The sequence below is a fragment of the Solenopsis invicta genome, chromosome 2 (genome assembly GCF_016802725.1).
Source record: "Solenopsis invicta isolate M01_SB chromosome 2, UNIL_Sinv_3.0, whole genome shotgun sequence".
Classification (NCBI taxonomy): Eukaryota; Metazoa; Arthropoda; class Insecta; order Hymenoptera; family Formicidae; genus Solenopsis; species Solenopsis invicta.
In genome coordinates, this window is record NC_052665.1 from 3,521,701 (window position 1) to 3,536,711 (window position 15,011).

Consider the following 15,011-nt stretch of genomic DNA (forward strand, 5'->3'; position numbering starts at 1 on the left):
CCGAAGAAACGCATCGGACCGAAACACCGCCAACACCACGAGTAACCCTGTAAGCCGTTCTCATCGGCAAACTTTTGCGGTCGAGAGTCGGCAAGCTTGTAACTCGCCCACGTGTTCGCTTCACCGGCCATTATCGCCGATCGATGATCGTGCCCGCTGACGATATCCCGTGGGCGAGAGCTCTCTTTCTCTCTCTCGAACGTGGATGTCATAATATCCGCGCGCCGAGCATCGTGCGAAACATCGCGGTTTCGATAGCAAGTCTCGTACGATCGCGCTTTACGCGCGCCAGTTACACGCCAGTTACACGGACACGTCGCGAATAAATTGCCCCGCGGGGCCCGCAGAATCTCACTGATCTAGGACGCGTGGGTGGTTACGGGCCCGCAATTGTTGGCGAATAGTCGCGTCGGTGCCCCCTCGATCGCCGAGCGAGTCGCATTATTGTTTCACCAAGTGAGCGGTCGGCTCGGGACGACGGCTAAGTATCATCGATACCGCCGCTCGATCCCCGTCCCAAGAGAATTGCCGCATCAACCGGTAATGCGAGAGCTATGTCGCGGATATACCGATACTCCAGGATTTCTCTGCGCTTTTATTTGCACAGATCAGTACAGTAAGAATAAGTAATATAGATGTTTGTGTCAAATTTATTTTAAATAATAATACGTAACAAAAAAAAAACAAGGGAAATGTGAGTCAGCGCGGAAATTATTGCGCAAACATTATAATCAATAAATAAACTTTATTATAATGTGTCGTAATTCAGAGTTGTAATAAGCAAACTTGGATCGTATCGTTTAATAAATGATGATAATTGCACTGGACGCGTTTCAACTCATTTTCGAGTTATCTTCGACGGTAATAAATCTGTCATACTTGAAATTTACCTATTTCAAATTGTCTAGGCTGATTTGTATCAATGAGATAAAATGTATGTCATCTTATATCTGAACGAATTGCGAACAAGCGCAAACGGAAAAATAATGAGACGTAGAATAGCTGGTGAATGTAACCATTTCTCATTGCTGTTAACAATGTTTCATAGAGCTTAAAGGAATTTGTCAAAGATAACATATGCACGTAACAAATATTAAAATGAGATATATAACGTTAAAGACATAACTTGCTTGTATAAAAAATTTTGTATAATAGTTTCATCAAGAGAAGTATGTTATGCAATAATTTTTATTGTATAACAATATCTTTAAACCAAAAATTAGAATCTTTTAATTATCATTATTATTATCAAAATAACTATATTGCACTCTTCAGATAATTATAATATTAAAATAAAAATATAATATTTTGTTGAAATTTAAGTTGTCAAATTCTTAAAAAAAAGTTAATTATATATAAGCGATAATATAATTTCTTGCTTAAACATGAAACAATAATTGTTAAATAAAATATATTAGTTTTAATTTGATATTTTGTTTTCTTTTTGTAATACCAATGATATTTCTATACTTTATTACTTTTAAGGTACTTAAAATCGTTAAGGTCCATTGCGGAAGTAATAATCTTTTCTCTCGTTCATTAACTTTGTGATAATATCGGGCATTGAGCACTAACTGCGAGCGGAAGACGCGAAATTAATTAGTACGAACAGCCATAGCTATAAACGTATCTCGACAGCACCCCCTTAGGCATTCCACACTATCGTTTAATCAGCGGAATGAATAACGTATAGGTACGATTCCTGATAGTTACGCCGGGTTTTGCGTAATCCGGCGACACTCGCGGATCGGCTCTCGGTGGAAATAAGTCGTTCAGCTGAATGCAGTGCGCGCACGCACTTATATCGTTGCGGTTATTTATGAACCGGTCATTTAATGGAGCCCCGACATATAATATTTTACGTTTACCGCAATAGTGCCGGCCGTAAAGTGCTGCTAACGATTACCCATGTATCTCGCGCAGATCGACGAGCGTAGCCCGTGTTACGTTCCCCGGCTCTTTACGACAGGGGCGACACGGGCAATTGGAGATCTACGATCTGTACACGGGTTAACAGGTCTTACCTGAGAGAGAAACGCAGTGAGGGGAGAAGAAGCGAGGATTAATTAGTAACGAACGCACGGGCGTAAACCGATCGTCGCGCTTTCCCGACGTCGCCTTCCGACGTCGGTATTCGTTAATCGGCGCAATTAACAGTCGATGGAAATCTTACGATGGCAATCGTTCCGGTTCGATCGGTCTTGACCGGCATGCACCTATCGGACCCCTACGATCTACTCTCTACGATCCCATACGATCTACGGCTATCTCGCGCGCGGTTCTCTCTCCGCGGTGATATAGGATCCCGGAGAACGCGGTCCGACTATTAATTACAGGCTGCGGAGGAGGCGAAGTCGTTAGTACACCTACGTAAAGAAAGGAGTGATTTAGGACGCGCCGATTCCTCTCTCTCTCTCTCTCCTCTAACACCACTGCCGCCTCTTCCACCTAAAACCCCTCTTCCTCTCCTGGAAACTTTCGAATCCGGATTTCTCGGTGAACCTAATGAATAGGAGCACGTTCATAGGAGGCGCCGATAGATCGATAGATTTCGCTAGAATAATCCGGGATATCTGCCAACGACATCCGCAACGATATCTGTTATGTCCACAGCACCGAATCTCTAATTCTAGTCCAAATTGCCTTACGGAATTGAAGCCTCTCCCCCTTTGAAATTGAATAAAGAAATCCCCCCCCCCACCGTTCGTTCCTTCTGGCATTCCTAGATAAGCGTACGAAAGTACAAGATAAATTAACAAGTAAAATTCACAAGTGCTGTTATTATCAGATTTGAATGAAATTTTAAGTAAAGGATATAAATTTTGCACGCGACAGTATTAATCATTCGTGTTACGTAAATCTGTTTAGCAATCTTTGGAGCTAACCCATTTTCTCAAAGGAGCAGAAGGCATCGTAAAATGTTTATCGGCTTCCCGGCATTTCATGCGGGAGAGGCTCGAGATCGGCGGCGATAACTGTGCGCATCGTGCATCGTACGGCGAAATTTATTGCTGGCGTACGCACGACGTTTGTACTACCCCCTTATGATTTTCCCGATCCCACGTCGCCATTCCTCTACCGTAATCGCGCGAAAGGAAATGATTTCTTTAGAGAAATACGCCGGCACGGCTCTCTCGGGTCGGTTAAGGCACGGGGCCGAAATAAATCCGCAAAGCCGAGGTTAAAATCGATGCCGTGCGGCCGTTTGGCGAGGATAGAGCGAAGAGAGGCAGAGAGAGAGAGAGAGAGAGAGAGAGAGAGAGAGAGAGGTTGCCGCCAGAGGAGGAAGAGGAAGAAGGGAGGAAGGAAGGAAGAGCAGCGAGGGTAGTAAGGGGGTATAGGAGCGAGGAGGGAACAGGAAGGGTAGGAGATTCGAGACGGGTGGCGGGCGACGTGGGCGAGGAGGAGATCCTGCGTTTGGCAGCTCGTGGATATTGGAAGGAGGCCCGCCGCGACGAGAGGAGGTCGTAGAAGACGATCCTAGGGGTCGTTCGTCCTCCCCCCGAAGCAGCCTTCCGCTCCTTATGCTACTGAGATTCCGCCGCTCCCAAACTTTTGCTCGGGCAATCACATTTTCTGAACCAGCTCGCGAGCGAACGTATAACCGATATATACCCGTGGCAACCGTGCGCTATTAATAAGAGCTACGATTTTGTTAAATTGGCAGAGAGAGAGAGAGAGAGAGAGAGAGAGAGAGAGAGAGAGAGAGAGAGAGGAACGACGATTCTTCGACGTAACATTATATTTGGAAAGTTTCAGCAAGCCACATTTTTTTCACCTTAGTTTTTCAAATAATTTATCTGATAATTTTTTGCACCGGAAAAAACAATTTTGTTGAAGTATCCAAATATTTAACTGCTGGATACAAATCTGAAAATAATTTTATTGGATCATCAAAATAATTGTGACAGATATTCAAGTTGATGAGCAATGCTGCTAAAAAATTTGACATATTCTAACAATTCAGTTTGAAAGTTCAACATAATTATTTTGACGGTCTAACAAAATTTTTAGATACTTTGACAAAACCGTTCTTTCCGTGAATTTGATAATTCATTATGTACGTTTTTAATATATTTTCATAAATATATTAAAAACGTACATAATGAATTATCAATATATCATTCTACAATTAAAACAAGTCCAGTGTAAAAACACAACAAACAATGAAAGCAATTAATTCTAATTAATATAAATTTGTATTCATATTTTTAAACTTTATGATAGAAAGAATTTTTTTACACGGAAAGAACAATTTTACTGCAGCATTAAAAAATTTAGCTAGATACAGACTGGAAAATAATTTTATGTTGGGTCATCAAAATAATTATATAGAACGCTCAAGCATCATAATGTTGCTGCAAACAGCTTTGACATTCCAGGAACCAAGTTAAATACCCTGTACAATCTTGTCTAATGATTCAACATAATTATTTTCAGATCTGTGTTACAGCAAAATTGTTCTTTTCGTAAGATAGAGAATACAAGATTTTCTGTCTCGCGAAATGGCCAGGGCACCTATGGACCAATGGTATACCAATTTCACGACCAAAAGTGTCGAGCTCGTCTCGTACCAAGGAAACCACTAAATTAGTTGCCCAGTGGCCGAGGCACTCTAGGAATACCAAAGTTGCAAGTTTGCGATGCAGGATAGCTTCATGGGGTGCAAGATTGCTCAATTTCGAGTGCGGCATCCGCCGAGGCGTATGTATTAAAGTTTGGCCGGGCACGGTACGATGCGTTTTACGGTTTGGTCGAAATGACTTCCTCGACTACTCGAGGAAAATGGCAGCTTCGTCGATACCGTGGAACAAGATGCGGGATAAGCAAACAAACTCGATACGACACGTTAAGAGAGAGAAAGACAGAGGCACACAAATATAGAAAATACAATATATTGTGTACATTACATAAAATGCTTGTAAAATCTGTTCCTATTCCCTATATTTCAGAAACGGTTCAGAATTATGAAAAATCGCGAAATACACGTTCGATCCCTTCAAGGAACTTTTTTCAACCCCCCAAAAAATCTCTGAAAATAATCAAGCATGTATTTTGCGATTTTTCATACTTTTACACCATTTTCGAAATATATAGAAGACAGAATTTATAAATACTCTGTTCACGGAAAATAAATTGGTATAATCAAATCAACAATTCATTGTTTCATATATAAGCAAGAAATTTTGTTTCTTAATGTAAGTAAATTAAGCCTGTTTAAGAGTTTAATAAATTCTTTCAAGAAGACTTTATATTCTTGCTTATATCTACATGAAACAATTGTTGATTTGATACTAATTGTTTTTTGTGTATGTATGTATATAAATGTAAAATCGCGCATAAATATGATATAACGAACTGCACGTGGGAAATTTAATGTTGTAAATAGTTGCTGTCTATTACTGTGATGTATACTTTGTAAAATAACGCATAACCTGCGGAATGGAATGCTAAATTATATTTTTTCCCGAAATAGATAGGATGGCTCGTATGAATTCCGCGAAGTTTTTCATTTTCATAAATTGAGAAAATAGATATCAGCTCAGCTCGTATAAATTCCATGAAGTTTTCCATTTTCATAAATTGGGATTTTCCAGTGGCGGTTGGCGGCATATTTCTAAGCGTGAAACAGAACAAGTTTCATTGACGATACAATGCCAACGAGGTTTTCCGTAATTGTTGTCATTAGCTCAATAAACGTGCAATTGTGCAATATTAGTGCCGAGCAACAAATCAATTACTATTATTCCATTAAAATGCTAAATGTTCAGTAAAAACTTCGCACCAGTGAGTGCTGTATTTGAAACGTATTCTCAGGCCACGATTGCCATGGATGCGAGAGACGCGAGCACGATTCCATCAATCCGTGGAGCATATTGCCCGATATATCCGATTCTTCCAAGTCCAGTAAAACGGCGTCAACCACGATCATACGATGAAAAGTTCAAGTTCGCGTGTCGCGCGGTGGGACGAAGCCGCAAGATTGCTCAATCTCGCAATCCGCAGCGGGGTCGCATCAAAGTTTGCGGTCGTCTTACTCGATGGAAACGTTGGAGGCGAGACAGAGAAAGAGGAGGGTCTCGCTCTTTTTCGTCCATCGGACCGATAATGATGCAATCCGGGCGGCGAAATCGAACCTATCGATCCGAGAGAACTGTAATTGCTCGTCGGCCATGCTCTCTCGCTTTTCCATTGGGATCCTTAAATCTTACGCGTGTGAGGGGTGAGAGAGAGAGAGAGAGAGAGAGAGAGAGGTACGCCTTTATCCCGCGTGAACTTCGGTATAGCAATTAGATTGCGTGGTTGCGAACTGGACCGTCTCGGAGCGACGTAGTAGACGAGCAACCGATAACCACGCACGTGCCTTTAACGAGGAATCGAAGCCGCCGCCGCTGCTGCCGTTGCCGTTGGCGTTGACGAGAGAGCTCGCCGTGGCGTCGCCTCTTGGATCGTTTCTTCCCTTCGCCTCCGTGGGGGGAACCCCGTGTGCACCACCTTATACCACCGCGCGCGCTTGTTATTACGAGACGTTAATCTCGACGGAGCAGCCTGCCGCGTAATTCAAGAAGGCCGGCCCCGTCATATAGGTATTTTAGCGCTCGAGGCGGTAATAGGCGCGCGCTCGCTCTGGGAAGGTTATTACAAAGGCTCCCTTTCTATCTTCCTCTCCCTTCCCCCCCCCTCTCTCTCTCTCTCTTTTGCTCTCGTACGTCGGTAATTCTGGACATCGTGTTCAACGACTTAATACACGTCGGAAGATCAGCGCGATTATAATATAATATTACGGCTAGATGCGTGAAGAATCCCGCCGTTAACGGAGAGTTTATTACACGTGCGTCCTGCGCGGGCGCACAGAGAGCGCAGAGTGTCCGCATTTTCGAGAGAATTGTTATTAATTTATTTGTTTTGGATGTACACTCCATCTGCATAGCCGTTAAAAGCGCAGATGGATTTGTATTGAAAGCACGCTTACGGGGACTCACTGTTTCTGCGATTTCAAAGCGACAATAACGCACGCGAATGGCGTTCTCTAAATTTTTTAAATTGCTTAAAATTTTCTAAGTTACTCCACCATATCAAACTATTAAACAAATATACACAGATATGTAATTTAATTTTAATTTTTCTCTTTTGTACGTGCGTGTGTGTGTTCTGCAAAAAATCAAAATAAAATTAATAATGTCATCCTGATATATTACGTGGCACTTCGATTAAATTATTTAAATCAATTCTGCTTTAGACCGCGATAATATTCTATATATTTCTTGTAAGAATACCCAAAGAAAAAATATGTTGATAAAATCGTTTCTTTAATTTGATTTTTTAAGTTGAAAAAACCTTTAAGGAAAATAAAAATTTATTTCATTTAAAGAAATGACGTTATTAGCCTTCTTTAAACTAAATTACATGCAATAGAACAAAATGTGCAACTTTACAAGAGTTCTCATAAATATTCTAATAAAATGATTTGCAATTCCCAAAATTGGATTCAAAGACAAAAGCAGAGATATATTTTGACAGTACAATTTCTGTACAAAGTTAATTCAGAAATATAATGACTCCTATAAGAATTTTTTAATTCGCTTCGAACAGACATAATGTCTACTTGAATCTACCAGATTTCTAATTAATGCAGATTTTTTTTAGTGTAGTCTAAATCAAATAAGTAATCAAGTTTGTCTAGCAATCTCAATCAGAATGCAAGTAATCAAATTTGGCTGGTTAATTGAATAAGAATTATCGCGTACCAAAATGTCGGGTTATATAAATATTTCAAATTAATTCAATCACTTTTTTTCTTTCATTGTATAAAAATTCAATTAAACGACCAAAATGTATATACCGACATTTTTTTTAACTACTACAAAATAATCGCGCAAATTACGCACATTCCGCGTGTGCCAGGTACATCATGACGCACACAATACTCTCGCCCTTCGCTCGAAATCACGCGCGCGTTAATCAGCGCCGTGCCTCCCTTCGAACGATCGCTAACTCATCGCGGTTTGTTTTATTTCCGTCGGCGGCGTTACGAAAGTTCGCGACGGTGGTGTACATCGCGGAATCCGCGCGGTGCACCGGAAACCGGAAGCGACGCGAGCCCGTGGGGGTTGTCGGCGCCCCTGCCCTTGTCGGCCGCGTTCCGAGGGATCGTTACGGTGCATTCAGAGGGACGCAGCGCAGACTGGTACACCCGGGAAGGGACCCGGCAGCCGCCTCGAAACTTGAAAATAGTTAAAGTGAATAACTTTAATGTGTGCGCCGCGCGCGCAGGGCGAATCGGTCACGTTCGTAGGGCGCGGAGCAACAGCTATGGGTATATGGCGGACCGCGGCGATTTAACGTGCAAATCGCGTGGCACGGAGGGCCGGTCCGCCCGAAATTAATTAATTCCCCCTGTGACAACGTTACGCTCGTTCTCGTCGAAAATCGTCGCAGTTTTTTTTTTATGTGTCCTCCCTTTCCTCTCTCCGCTCTCGCCCGGTTAAAAACGGTTTGACGAATTTGCGCTTTTATAATGCCGCGGCATACTTTCGCGAGGAGATTAGCATTCAGAACAGAAACGATGTAAGTAAAAGAATTAAGCGCACAAAGTTGAAAAAGATTACGCTTTTTTATCAAGAGCGTCTCGCCCGCTTGAAAATCTGTCAGGTTTTTTCTCTCTCAATAAAATGTGACAATGAACACGACACGTGTTCCACTTCAATCTTCAAATTATTTATGAAATTTAATTCGTTTTCATAACTGAAGGAATTATATGATTTTCGCAAAATTATGCTCTGTTATTTACCGCAATTGTAACAGCGAAGAATTATTTTACATTTTCTTGAGAAGGAGATACCGGAGACTTAAGTTTTATTAATTTTCTGAAACGGTTCGATACGCAAGTTAAACGTGTTTTCGACAAGGCGAGACGTTTTCGACTTGGTGTTTTCGGCGTCGCGCTTGCACCTGGCGGGATCGATCAACTCTCGAGATCGGACGAAATGCAGCGTGGCGGCGCACGACGAAGGTCGTTCAATGCAAGATTTTTGTCACAGCGCGGCGCCTCATCCGATCACTCTGCTCAGGCGTTAACTAAACCCGTTCCACATAATAATTATCGGCGATCGCAGCAGCTGCGCGCCGTGAGTGCCAGCCGCAGCTTCGACGATAGCAAGGACGACGATGACCGCGGTTACGACTACGACTACTGCTACTACCACCACTACCACTGCGACGAGGACAACGATGGTGGCGCATTCGGCCACCATACGACGTCTTATTATGTAAATTTAATGACGCAGCCGATGCGATGTTCGTACTCTCTCACGGATGCGCCGCGCCGGTGGGCGGCGAGTTCGTGCCACGGTACCTTAAGGTTTCCACCGGGGAACACCTGATAAACCGCGCGACATTTGGAAATGTCAGAGTGATAAATACGGTTCCTGCGTGGTGGTAATGCAACCCGTTTCCCTCTCTCTCTCTCTCTCTCTCTCTCGCCAGCCCCTCGTCACGTATGTCTCTCCGCGCACCGCGCGTTGTCGTTCTTCCCGCAGCTTTTCCCTAAGCTCCCTCCCCTCAACCCTCGTGCTCTCTCACAGTGAAAGTGTTGCGCCCGCGGGCGATCGATTCGCGCCGGGGATGGAGTTTTTATCGCGGCTCGAACGCTATCGCGAAGTCGGAACGAGTTCGCGGTGAATCTTCGCGAAATGGCAGCTTTCCATCGCGAAAAATAGAGACGCCACAATCAGAGCCCGACCGATCCGCCACTTTCAGTCAACTAAACTTTCATTCGCGCAAATATGCATGGAAATTAATGACATTCACGTTTTGACCCCGTTACTGACACTGGAAAACGTTTTTATTGTTTTTTAGAGATTCCTGTATTTCTGTATTTCAGAAGACAGAACATTTATCTTGTGCAAGATGAGACGTTTAAAGCGATTTACAAACTATTATCCCTGAAACTACGTACTGCGGCAAAAAAAATCCAAAGTAAAATTGTCTGGTTTGAAAGAGGACAAATAATCTCAAAATCAATTTTTCAAAAATTGATTTTTTAAAATCGTATAAAAGTCATTGTCACATTTTTTTAAATGGAATATTTATATAAATTTTCTACATAATATGATTCCTCTAATTGTATTTGCATATAAATGTATTAAGGTACAGTTATTGAAAAACCAGTAGTTTATATACGAGATATTTTATACTTTGTTTTGATATGTATTCCGACATAAAATATAAAATATTGTATTTCGTAAACTATTATTTTTTTATTAATTCTACCTTAATGCTGTTATGCATGAAATAATAAGATATTAATTGGTGCAAAAAATATATAATTGTTTGAAACGTAGAATTATTGAGTTGGAACAAATGTTCGTACACACGCGTGGCTGAATAAAAATATACAAATATTTAAACACTGTCTTTAAATTTCAAAGAGCTTCTGTTCTAACTTAATAATTTGTAACGGACCTTTAAATGTCCCATCCTGTAATAAATCCTGCATAAATCACTGCTTTTGGGATTACGAAAAGCAGTATAAAAAAAAAGTATTAAGTCGCGCATTGATGAATAATTGTATCGCTTGTCTCGGTAATTTAAAAATAGTCATTTATTATAATTATTATTAACGGTGTCACACCAATCTCAGCCACCCAGGAAATATATCATCTGTCACTTTGAACGGTCTCTGATTCGAAAAGAGAGTCTCGGAAGGAAGATTATTTTGCACGTGGAGAAATTCGAAGTATCGAGTGACGGGACGGCAGCAAGAAGCGATGCCGTAGCGCCCCGTTTTTCAGCAACGATAATTATGTCCGTTTTTCCGTTCGCTTCGTCGGAAAATCTTAATGGAAATGTCGTGCTTGCGTAATAGAGTTTAAAACGGAATTTCACTCGACGGCTGCATCGTGCTTCGGCAAAATGAAACAAGTTCCTGCTCCCGACAACGTATGGTATCTGGAATTTTCCCACGTCCTAAGACGCAACGTTCTATACAATATAATATCAGAAAAATCTGATTAGTTAGGCGAAAATGTTTTAGCACGCGTAAATGCGACGTCAAGGTAAATTTCCTTTCTATATTCGGAAGTATGTATTTGGAACGTGAAATTACGCACAATTTGAAAAACAAGCGCGTTAATAATCAAGAAATAAATAAATAAATAAATATTGAAATTACCATGAACGTTCCCGTGATTCATCGCCGATCGATCCCTTTTCGCATCGTGCCGCGAGCACGTCACGATGACAAGTGAATCCGGTTACACGATACCGCGTAAGATACTGTCCATGTTTTCCTCTTTCCATTAAAACGCGCGGGACTTTCGTCGTCGAATAGTTAAGAGGCGCATAATGGAAAATTTCATTTACATACGCTATAAGCAGTTTAGCACGCGAAAAAATTTCACCGAGTCACGCCTTGGATACGTCGACTTGACAAATAGGACCCGCGTGATAATGCAGTCGCGTGACACCCCCTCCGTTCCATCTCTGCGGGGGGATGTTTTCGTCTTGCTGCTTTTTTTCCATCGTCGCGGGGAAGCGTTGCCTCGGGACAATCGATTCGCGCCGAAAATAGAAGCTCTTTCACGAGAGGCAGGAGCAGCAATTGGATCGCGTGGCTCGAGGATTCTTAATTATTTGCCGGGAACCGAGGCACTATCCAGCGCTTAAAGGGTACGGGCTAGTTTCCCTCGTGAAAAAACGTCGCAAGTTCCCATTCTCATAAGATTCGAGCTATTTGCTTCTGCGTCAAACAATGTAATGCGTAATTTGGAATGGTACGGGACCGTCGTGGCATAAATAAAAATAAACGTCAATTTTAATAAAAATATTAGTCACTGTGTTTTTCCTATGGAGAAACCGAGTTATCGGGAACACCACTCTATCAACGCCACTCCGTTTCGCATTGTTAAATATTTAACTACACTCCGATTCTCTTTGATTGATTGGCTATATTCTCCCGTATATTCATGGAAGAGCTGCCTTTCATTTTTAAATTTCGCACAGAACAGAAGCGATATCGTCGTTACACGCGTCAGGATCACCCGTATTTGATGCTACAGAGTCTAACGGGAAGCAAACCAGTGACTAGACATTTGTATAGCAGCACACACTTCTACAATATCAAAATAGCGCCGATAACACACAATGTTCCATTATTGAATTATCAATAATTTTCATCGTAATCCAAAATAACTTTTGCAGTTTACACGATGCGTAATACACGATCGGTAATGTGACGGGCGTGCGTGTGAGATGCAAAAAGAAAAATTAATGCAATTAACTGCACGATATTACGATGAAAATTAGCATGCGATTAAGCGATGCCTAGGTTCTCGCCAACGCTTCAACCTTCTGGGCGTCTCTGGACGGAGAAGATTCCCCAACGCTTCGCTCAAGCCGGTTTTGAGGGCCGTGGTAAAGAACGCGTCGGATCGCGCGATCGAGACGCGAACGATAGAAAATCACGTTCGTTCCGCGGCGGGCGCGCGCGAGCTGGTTTCCCGGTGGCCGCGCGCACCGTGGAGGAACACCAGGGAAAGAAATGCCACCCACCTCGACCACCGCCGTAGCAGTACGTGTACTCGTTGTAATCCATGGACGGCCTCCTGAGTAATCCCTCGCCCGGCACTAGATCCAGCAACGCGGTGGGGTCGCACATGGAGGAGAACGTTCGCCTCTCTTTGTCATCGACGTGAACGAAACGGAGACGTGGGCGACGATACACGATCTCGTCGCGATTTACGCTGCGCGTCGAGGGCGCCGACTAAACGATCGGCGACGGCGCGATCACATACGTGCACGTCGTCTGGGTCTCGGAGTTAGCTCCGGGAGGAAGAGAGAGAGAGAGAGAGAGAAAGAGAGAGAGGGAGAGGTGTATATATTCGCCTTCGTATAAACGATCCTTCCGGTTTGGACTTCAAAGGGGAGAGACCCGCGACGTCGATGGATGGCGCGCGCCCGCGTGTACGACAAAGCGCGCGAAACCCCACAGTATCCCAAATTAAACCTCGCCGCGGGCGCACGTAGTCGTTGAAATACGACGAGGCGAGAGAGCAAGCGCGAAAACCTTCGGCACCTGTCTCCCCGTTTGCACTGTGCTACGCGCGAGGGTAGTGAGGGTAGTAGTAGGAAAGAAATGTGCTCGCTCTTGGATTCGCACCGAAGAAACCCTGTCGTTTGTCGTTGCGGATCGCGGCGGCCACCTCGGGCATCCTTTCTCTGGGGTTTCCTCTCTTGCAGAACGCACGATCGGCACCGCATTCATTCACTGCACTTAGCGTCGCACGAAATTTGCACACCGGCACTCCCCGTGATCCACTTTTGATCTTTTGTGTAATTCTCAACTGTCACCGACGTAACATCGTTTCGCATTGCGTGCCTCTCTCGAAACGTGCCCTTCGCGCCCGAGAAGACTGGGTGCGCAAGCCAATCAGAGCCGCTCGTCTAATGCGCAATCCATTGAGTATTCACGTTTGTCACTTTGTTATGCGTCACGAGTAACTGCGGGCAGCTATGTGGTTCTCTTTCTTGTCATGACGGAGATTAATAATAATCCGTTTGGTGACTTGCGCGGGACAGACCGTGACCAATTGAAAGCAGAGCACAGCGTGGGACTAGTCGGGCTGCTCCGAAAATTACGGAGCAAGATCCTTCCGCCGTAGGTGACGAGGGTCGGGGCCAATTCGTTTCGCCGCGGGTTTTTTTTTCTCGATCGGTCGATAAACGACCACCGACGATCCTTCTCCCATCGACGATGTCCAGCAGCGTCGGGGAGGCACACTCGCGGAAACCGGAAGTCTCTCGGTCACGTCACTTCGCCGAAAGAGAAACCCGGTCGATCGACGTCCTGTCGTGCAGACGGGTGTCAGCGGAGACGCGGATTACGAAAATGTGTTCCGAGAAAATTTCAGACGACCGCGGTGCGGTTGTCGATGGTTGGTACACGCGACCGGTTCACGCGATCCTCGGCAATTTCCCTTTTATGGCCGCGCGATCTATCATCTGACCGCGCGAGGTCCGATGAGTAATTCAACGTCCGGGTCACCGTTTCGTTTTCACTCGATCGGATCGCGATTGGCACACGTCGACCTTGCCAGAAGACCCACGCGACGCGACGCGCGATCTCCGTGGACCGTTCGAGACCTGTGGCCACACGCTCCTTTGGAAGAACCGCACGCTTGCGCGGTCGGTGACAGACTGAGGCTAGAGGGGCAGCCGATGACTCCCGACACCGTGGAGAACGGCGGATGCCAAGTAGTGGGGAAGGTAAGAGAGTGGGGATTCTTCGGCAGGGAGATCCTTTGGCGGCGGGGAGGTTTGCGTAAGGGGCATTTTGGAGCAAGGGTGGAGGAGGTTTGGGATGAGACGAGGCTGGTGGGGCGAAGGGATCCGTCCGAGGGAAGGGAAGAGCGAGGGGAGAGGGAAAAGGACAACAGCCGGTCTTCGACGATCACAGCACCCACTACTCCACTGATGCTGCAGCGGATCCCGTCTCGGGGAAAGAAGACCCGTTCTCTTTCACGCGCCGCCATCCGCCTGGCGTGGCTCTTCTTCGAGTTCTCGCACCTCATCTTCCTGCTATCTCCGGCGGCCAGGAGCGGACGTCCCACGTAAAAACTAATGAAACTGATGTCCCGCATTTTCGAAAAATCCCGTGAAACGATATCTCGTTGGGAGTTCTTTGGGATAAACATTGACAAAGGCAAGCTGTGTCGACATTTAAATATCTATCGATTCTGTCTATTTCTTTTCTAGCGGAAAACGCTCGTACTTCTTCTTTTGTAATTCTCTAATTGTATAGCAGAAGACATGGAATCAGTTAAGTTCTCCATCACTTTTCGCTTAATATTTCAGTGGCTTTCCTCAGAAAAATAAAATTGCCAGTTTTGTTACAGTTACGTGTATCAAATTATACGTATCGTAAGGGCATATTTTTTTTCAATGCTTGCTCCTGCTGTCCCATTGAATCTCACAGAGTTATCAGTTTCGTGCTCCGAGGCGGCACCATCCGT

The 15,011-nt window shown here is 44.2% G+C and overlaps 1 protein-coding gene across 12 annotated transcripts in view; it reads right to left on the reverse strand.

The window, feature by feature from the left end:
* The window catches only part of LOC105198996 (teneurin-m), a 535,513-nt gene that overhangs the window by 39,071 nt on the left and 481,431 nt on the right, over nucleotides 1-15,011 (reverse strand). The window contains exon 1 of one of the 12 annotated variants that reach the window (XM_039445984.1): nucleotides 13,160-14,204. The exons of 10 other annotated variants lie outside the window; for them this stretch is intronic. In XM_039445984.1, coding sequence (XP_039301918.1) covers nucleotides 13,160-13,211 — 52 coding nt within the window. In that variant the 5' untranslated portion in view covers nucleotides 13,212-14,204. Of the gene's footprint in view, nucleotides 1-12,552; nucleotides 14,205-15,011 lie in introns of those variants that run through there. One more of the 12 variants, XM_039445983.1, reaches the window with a different exon arrangement.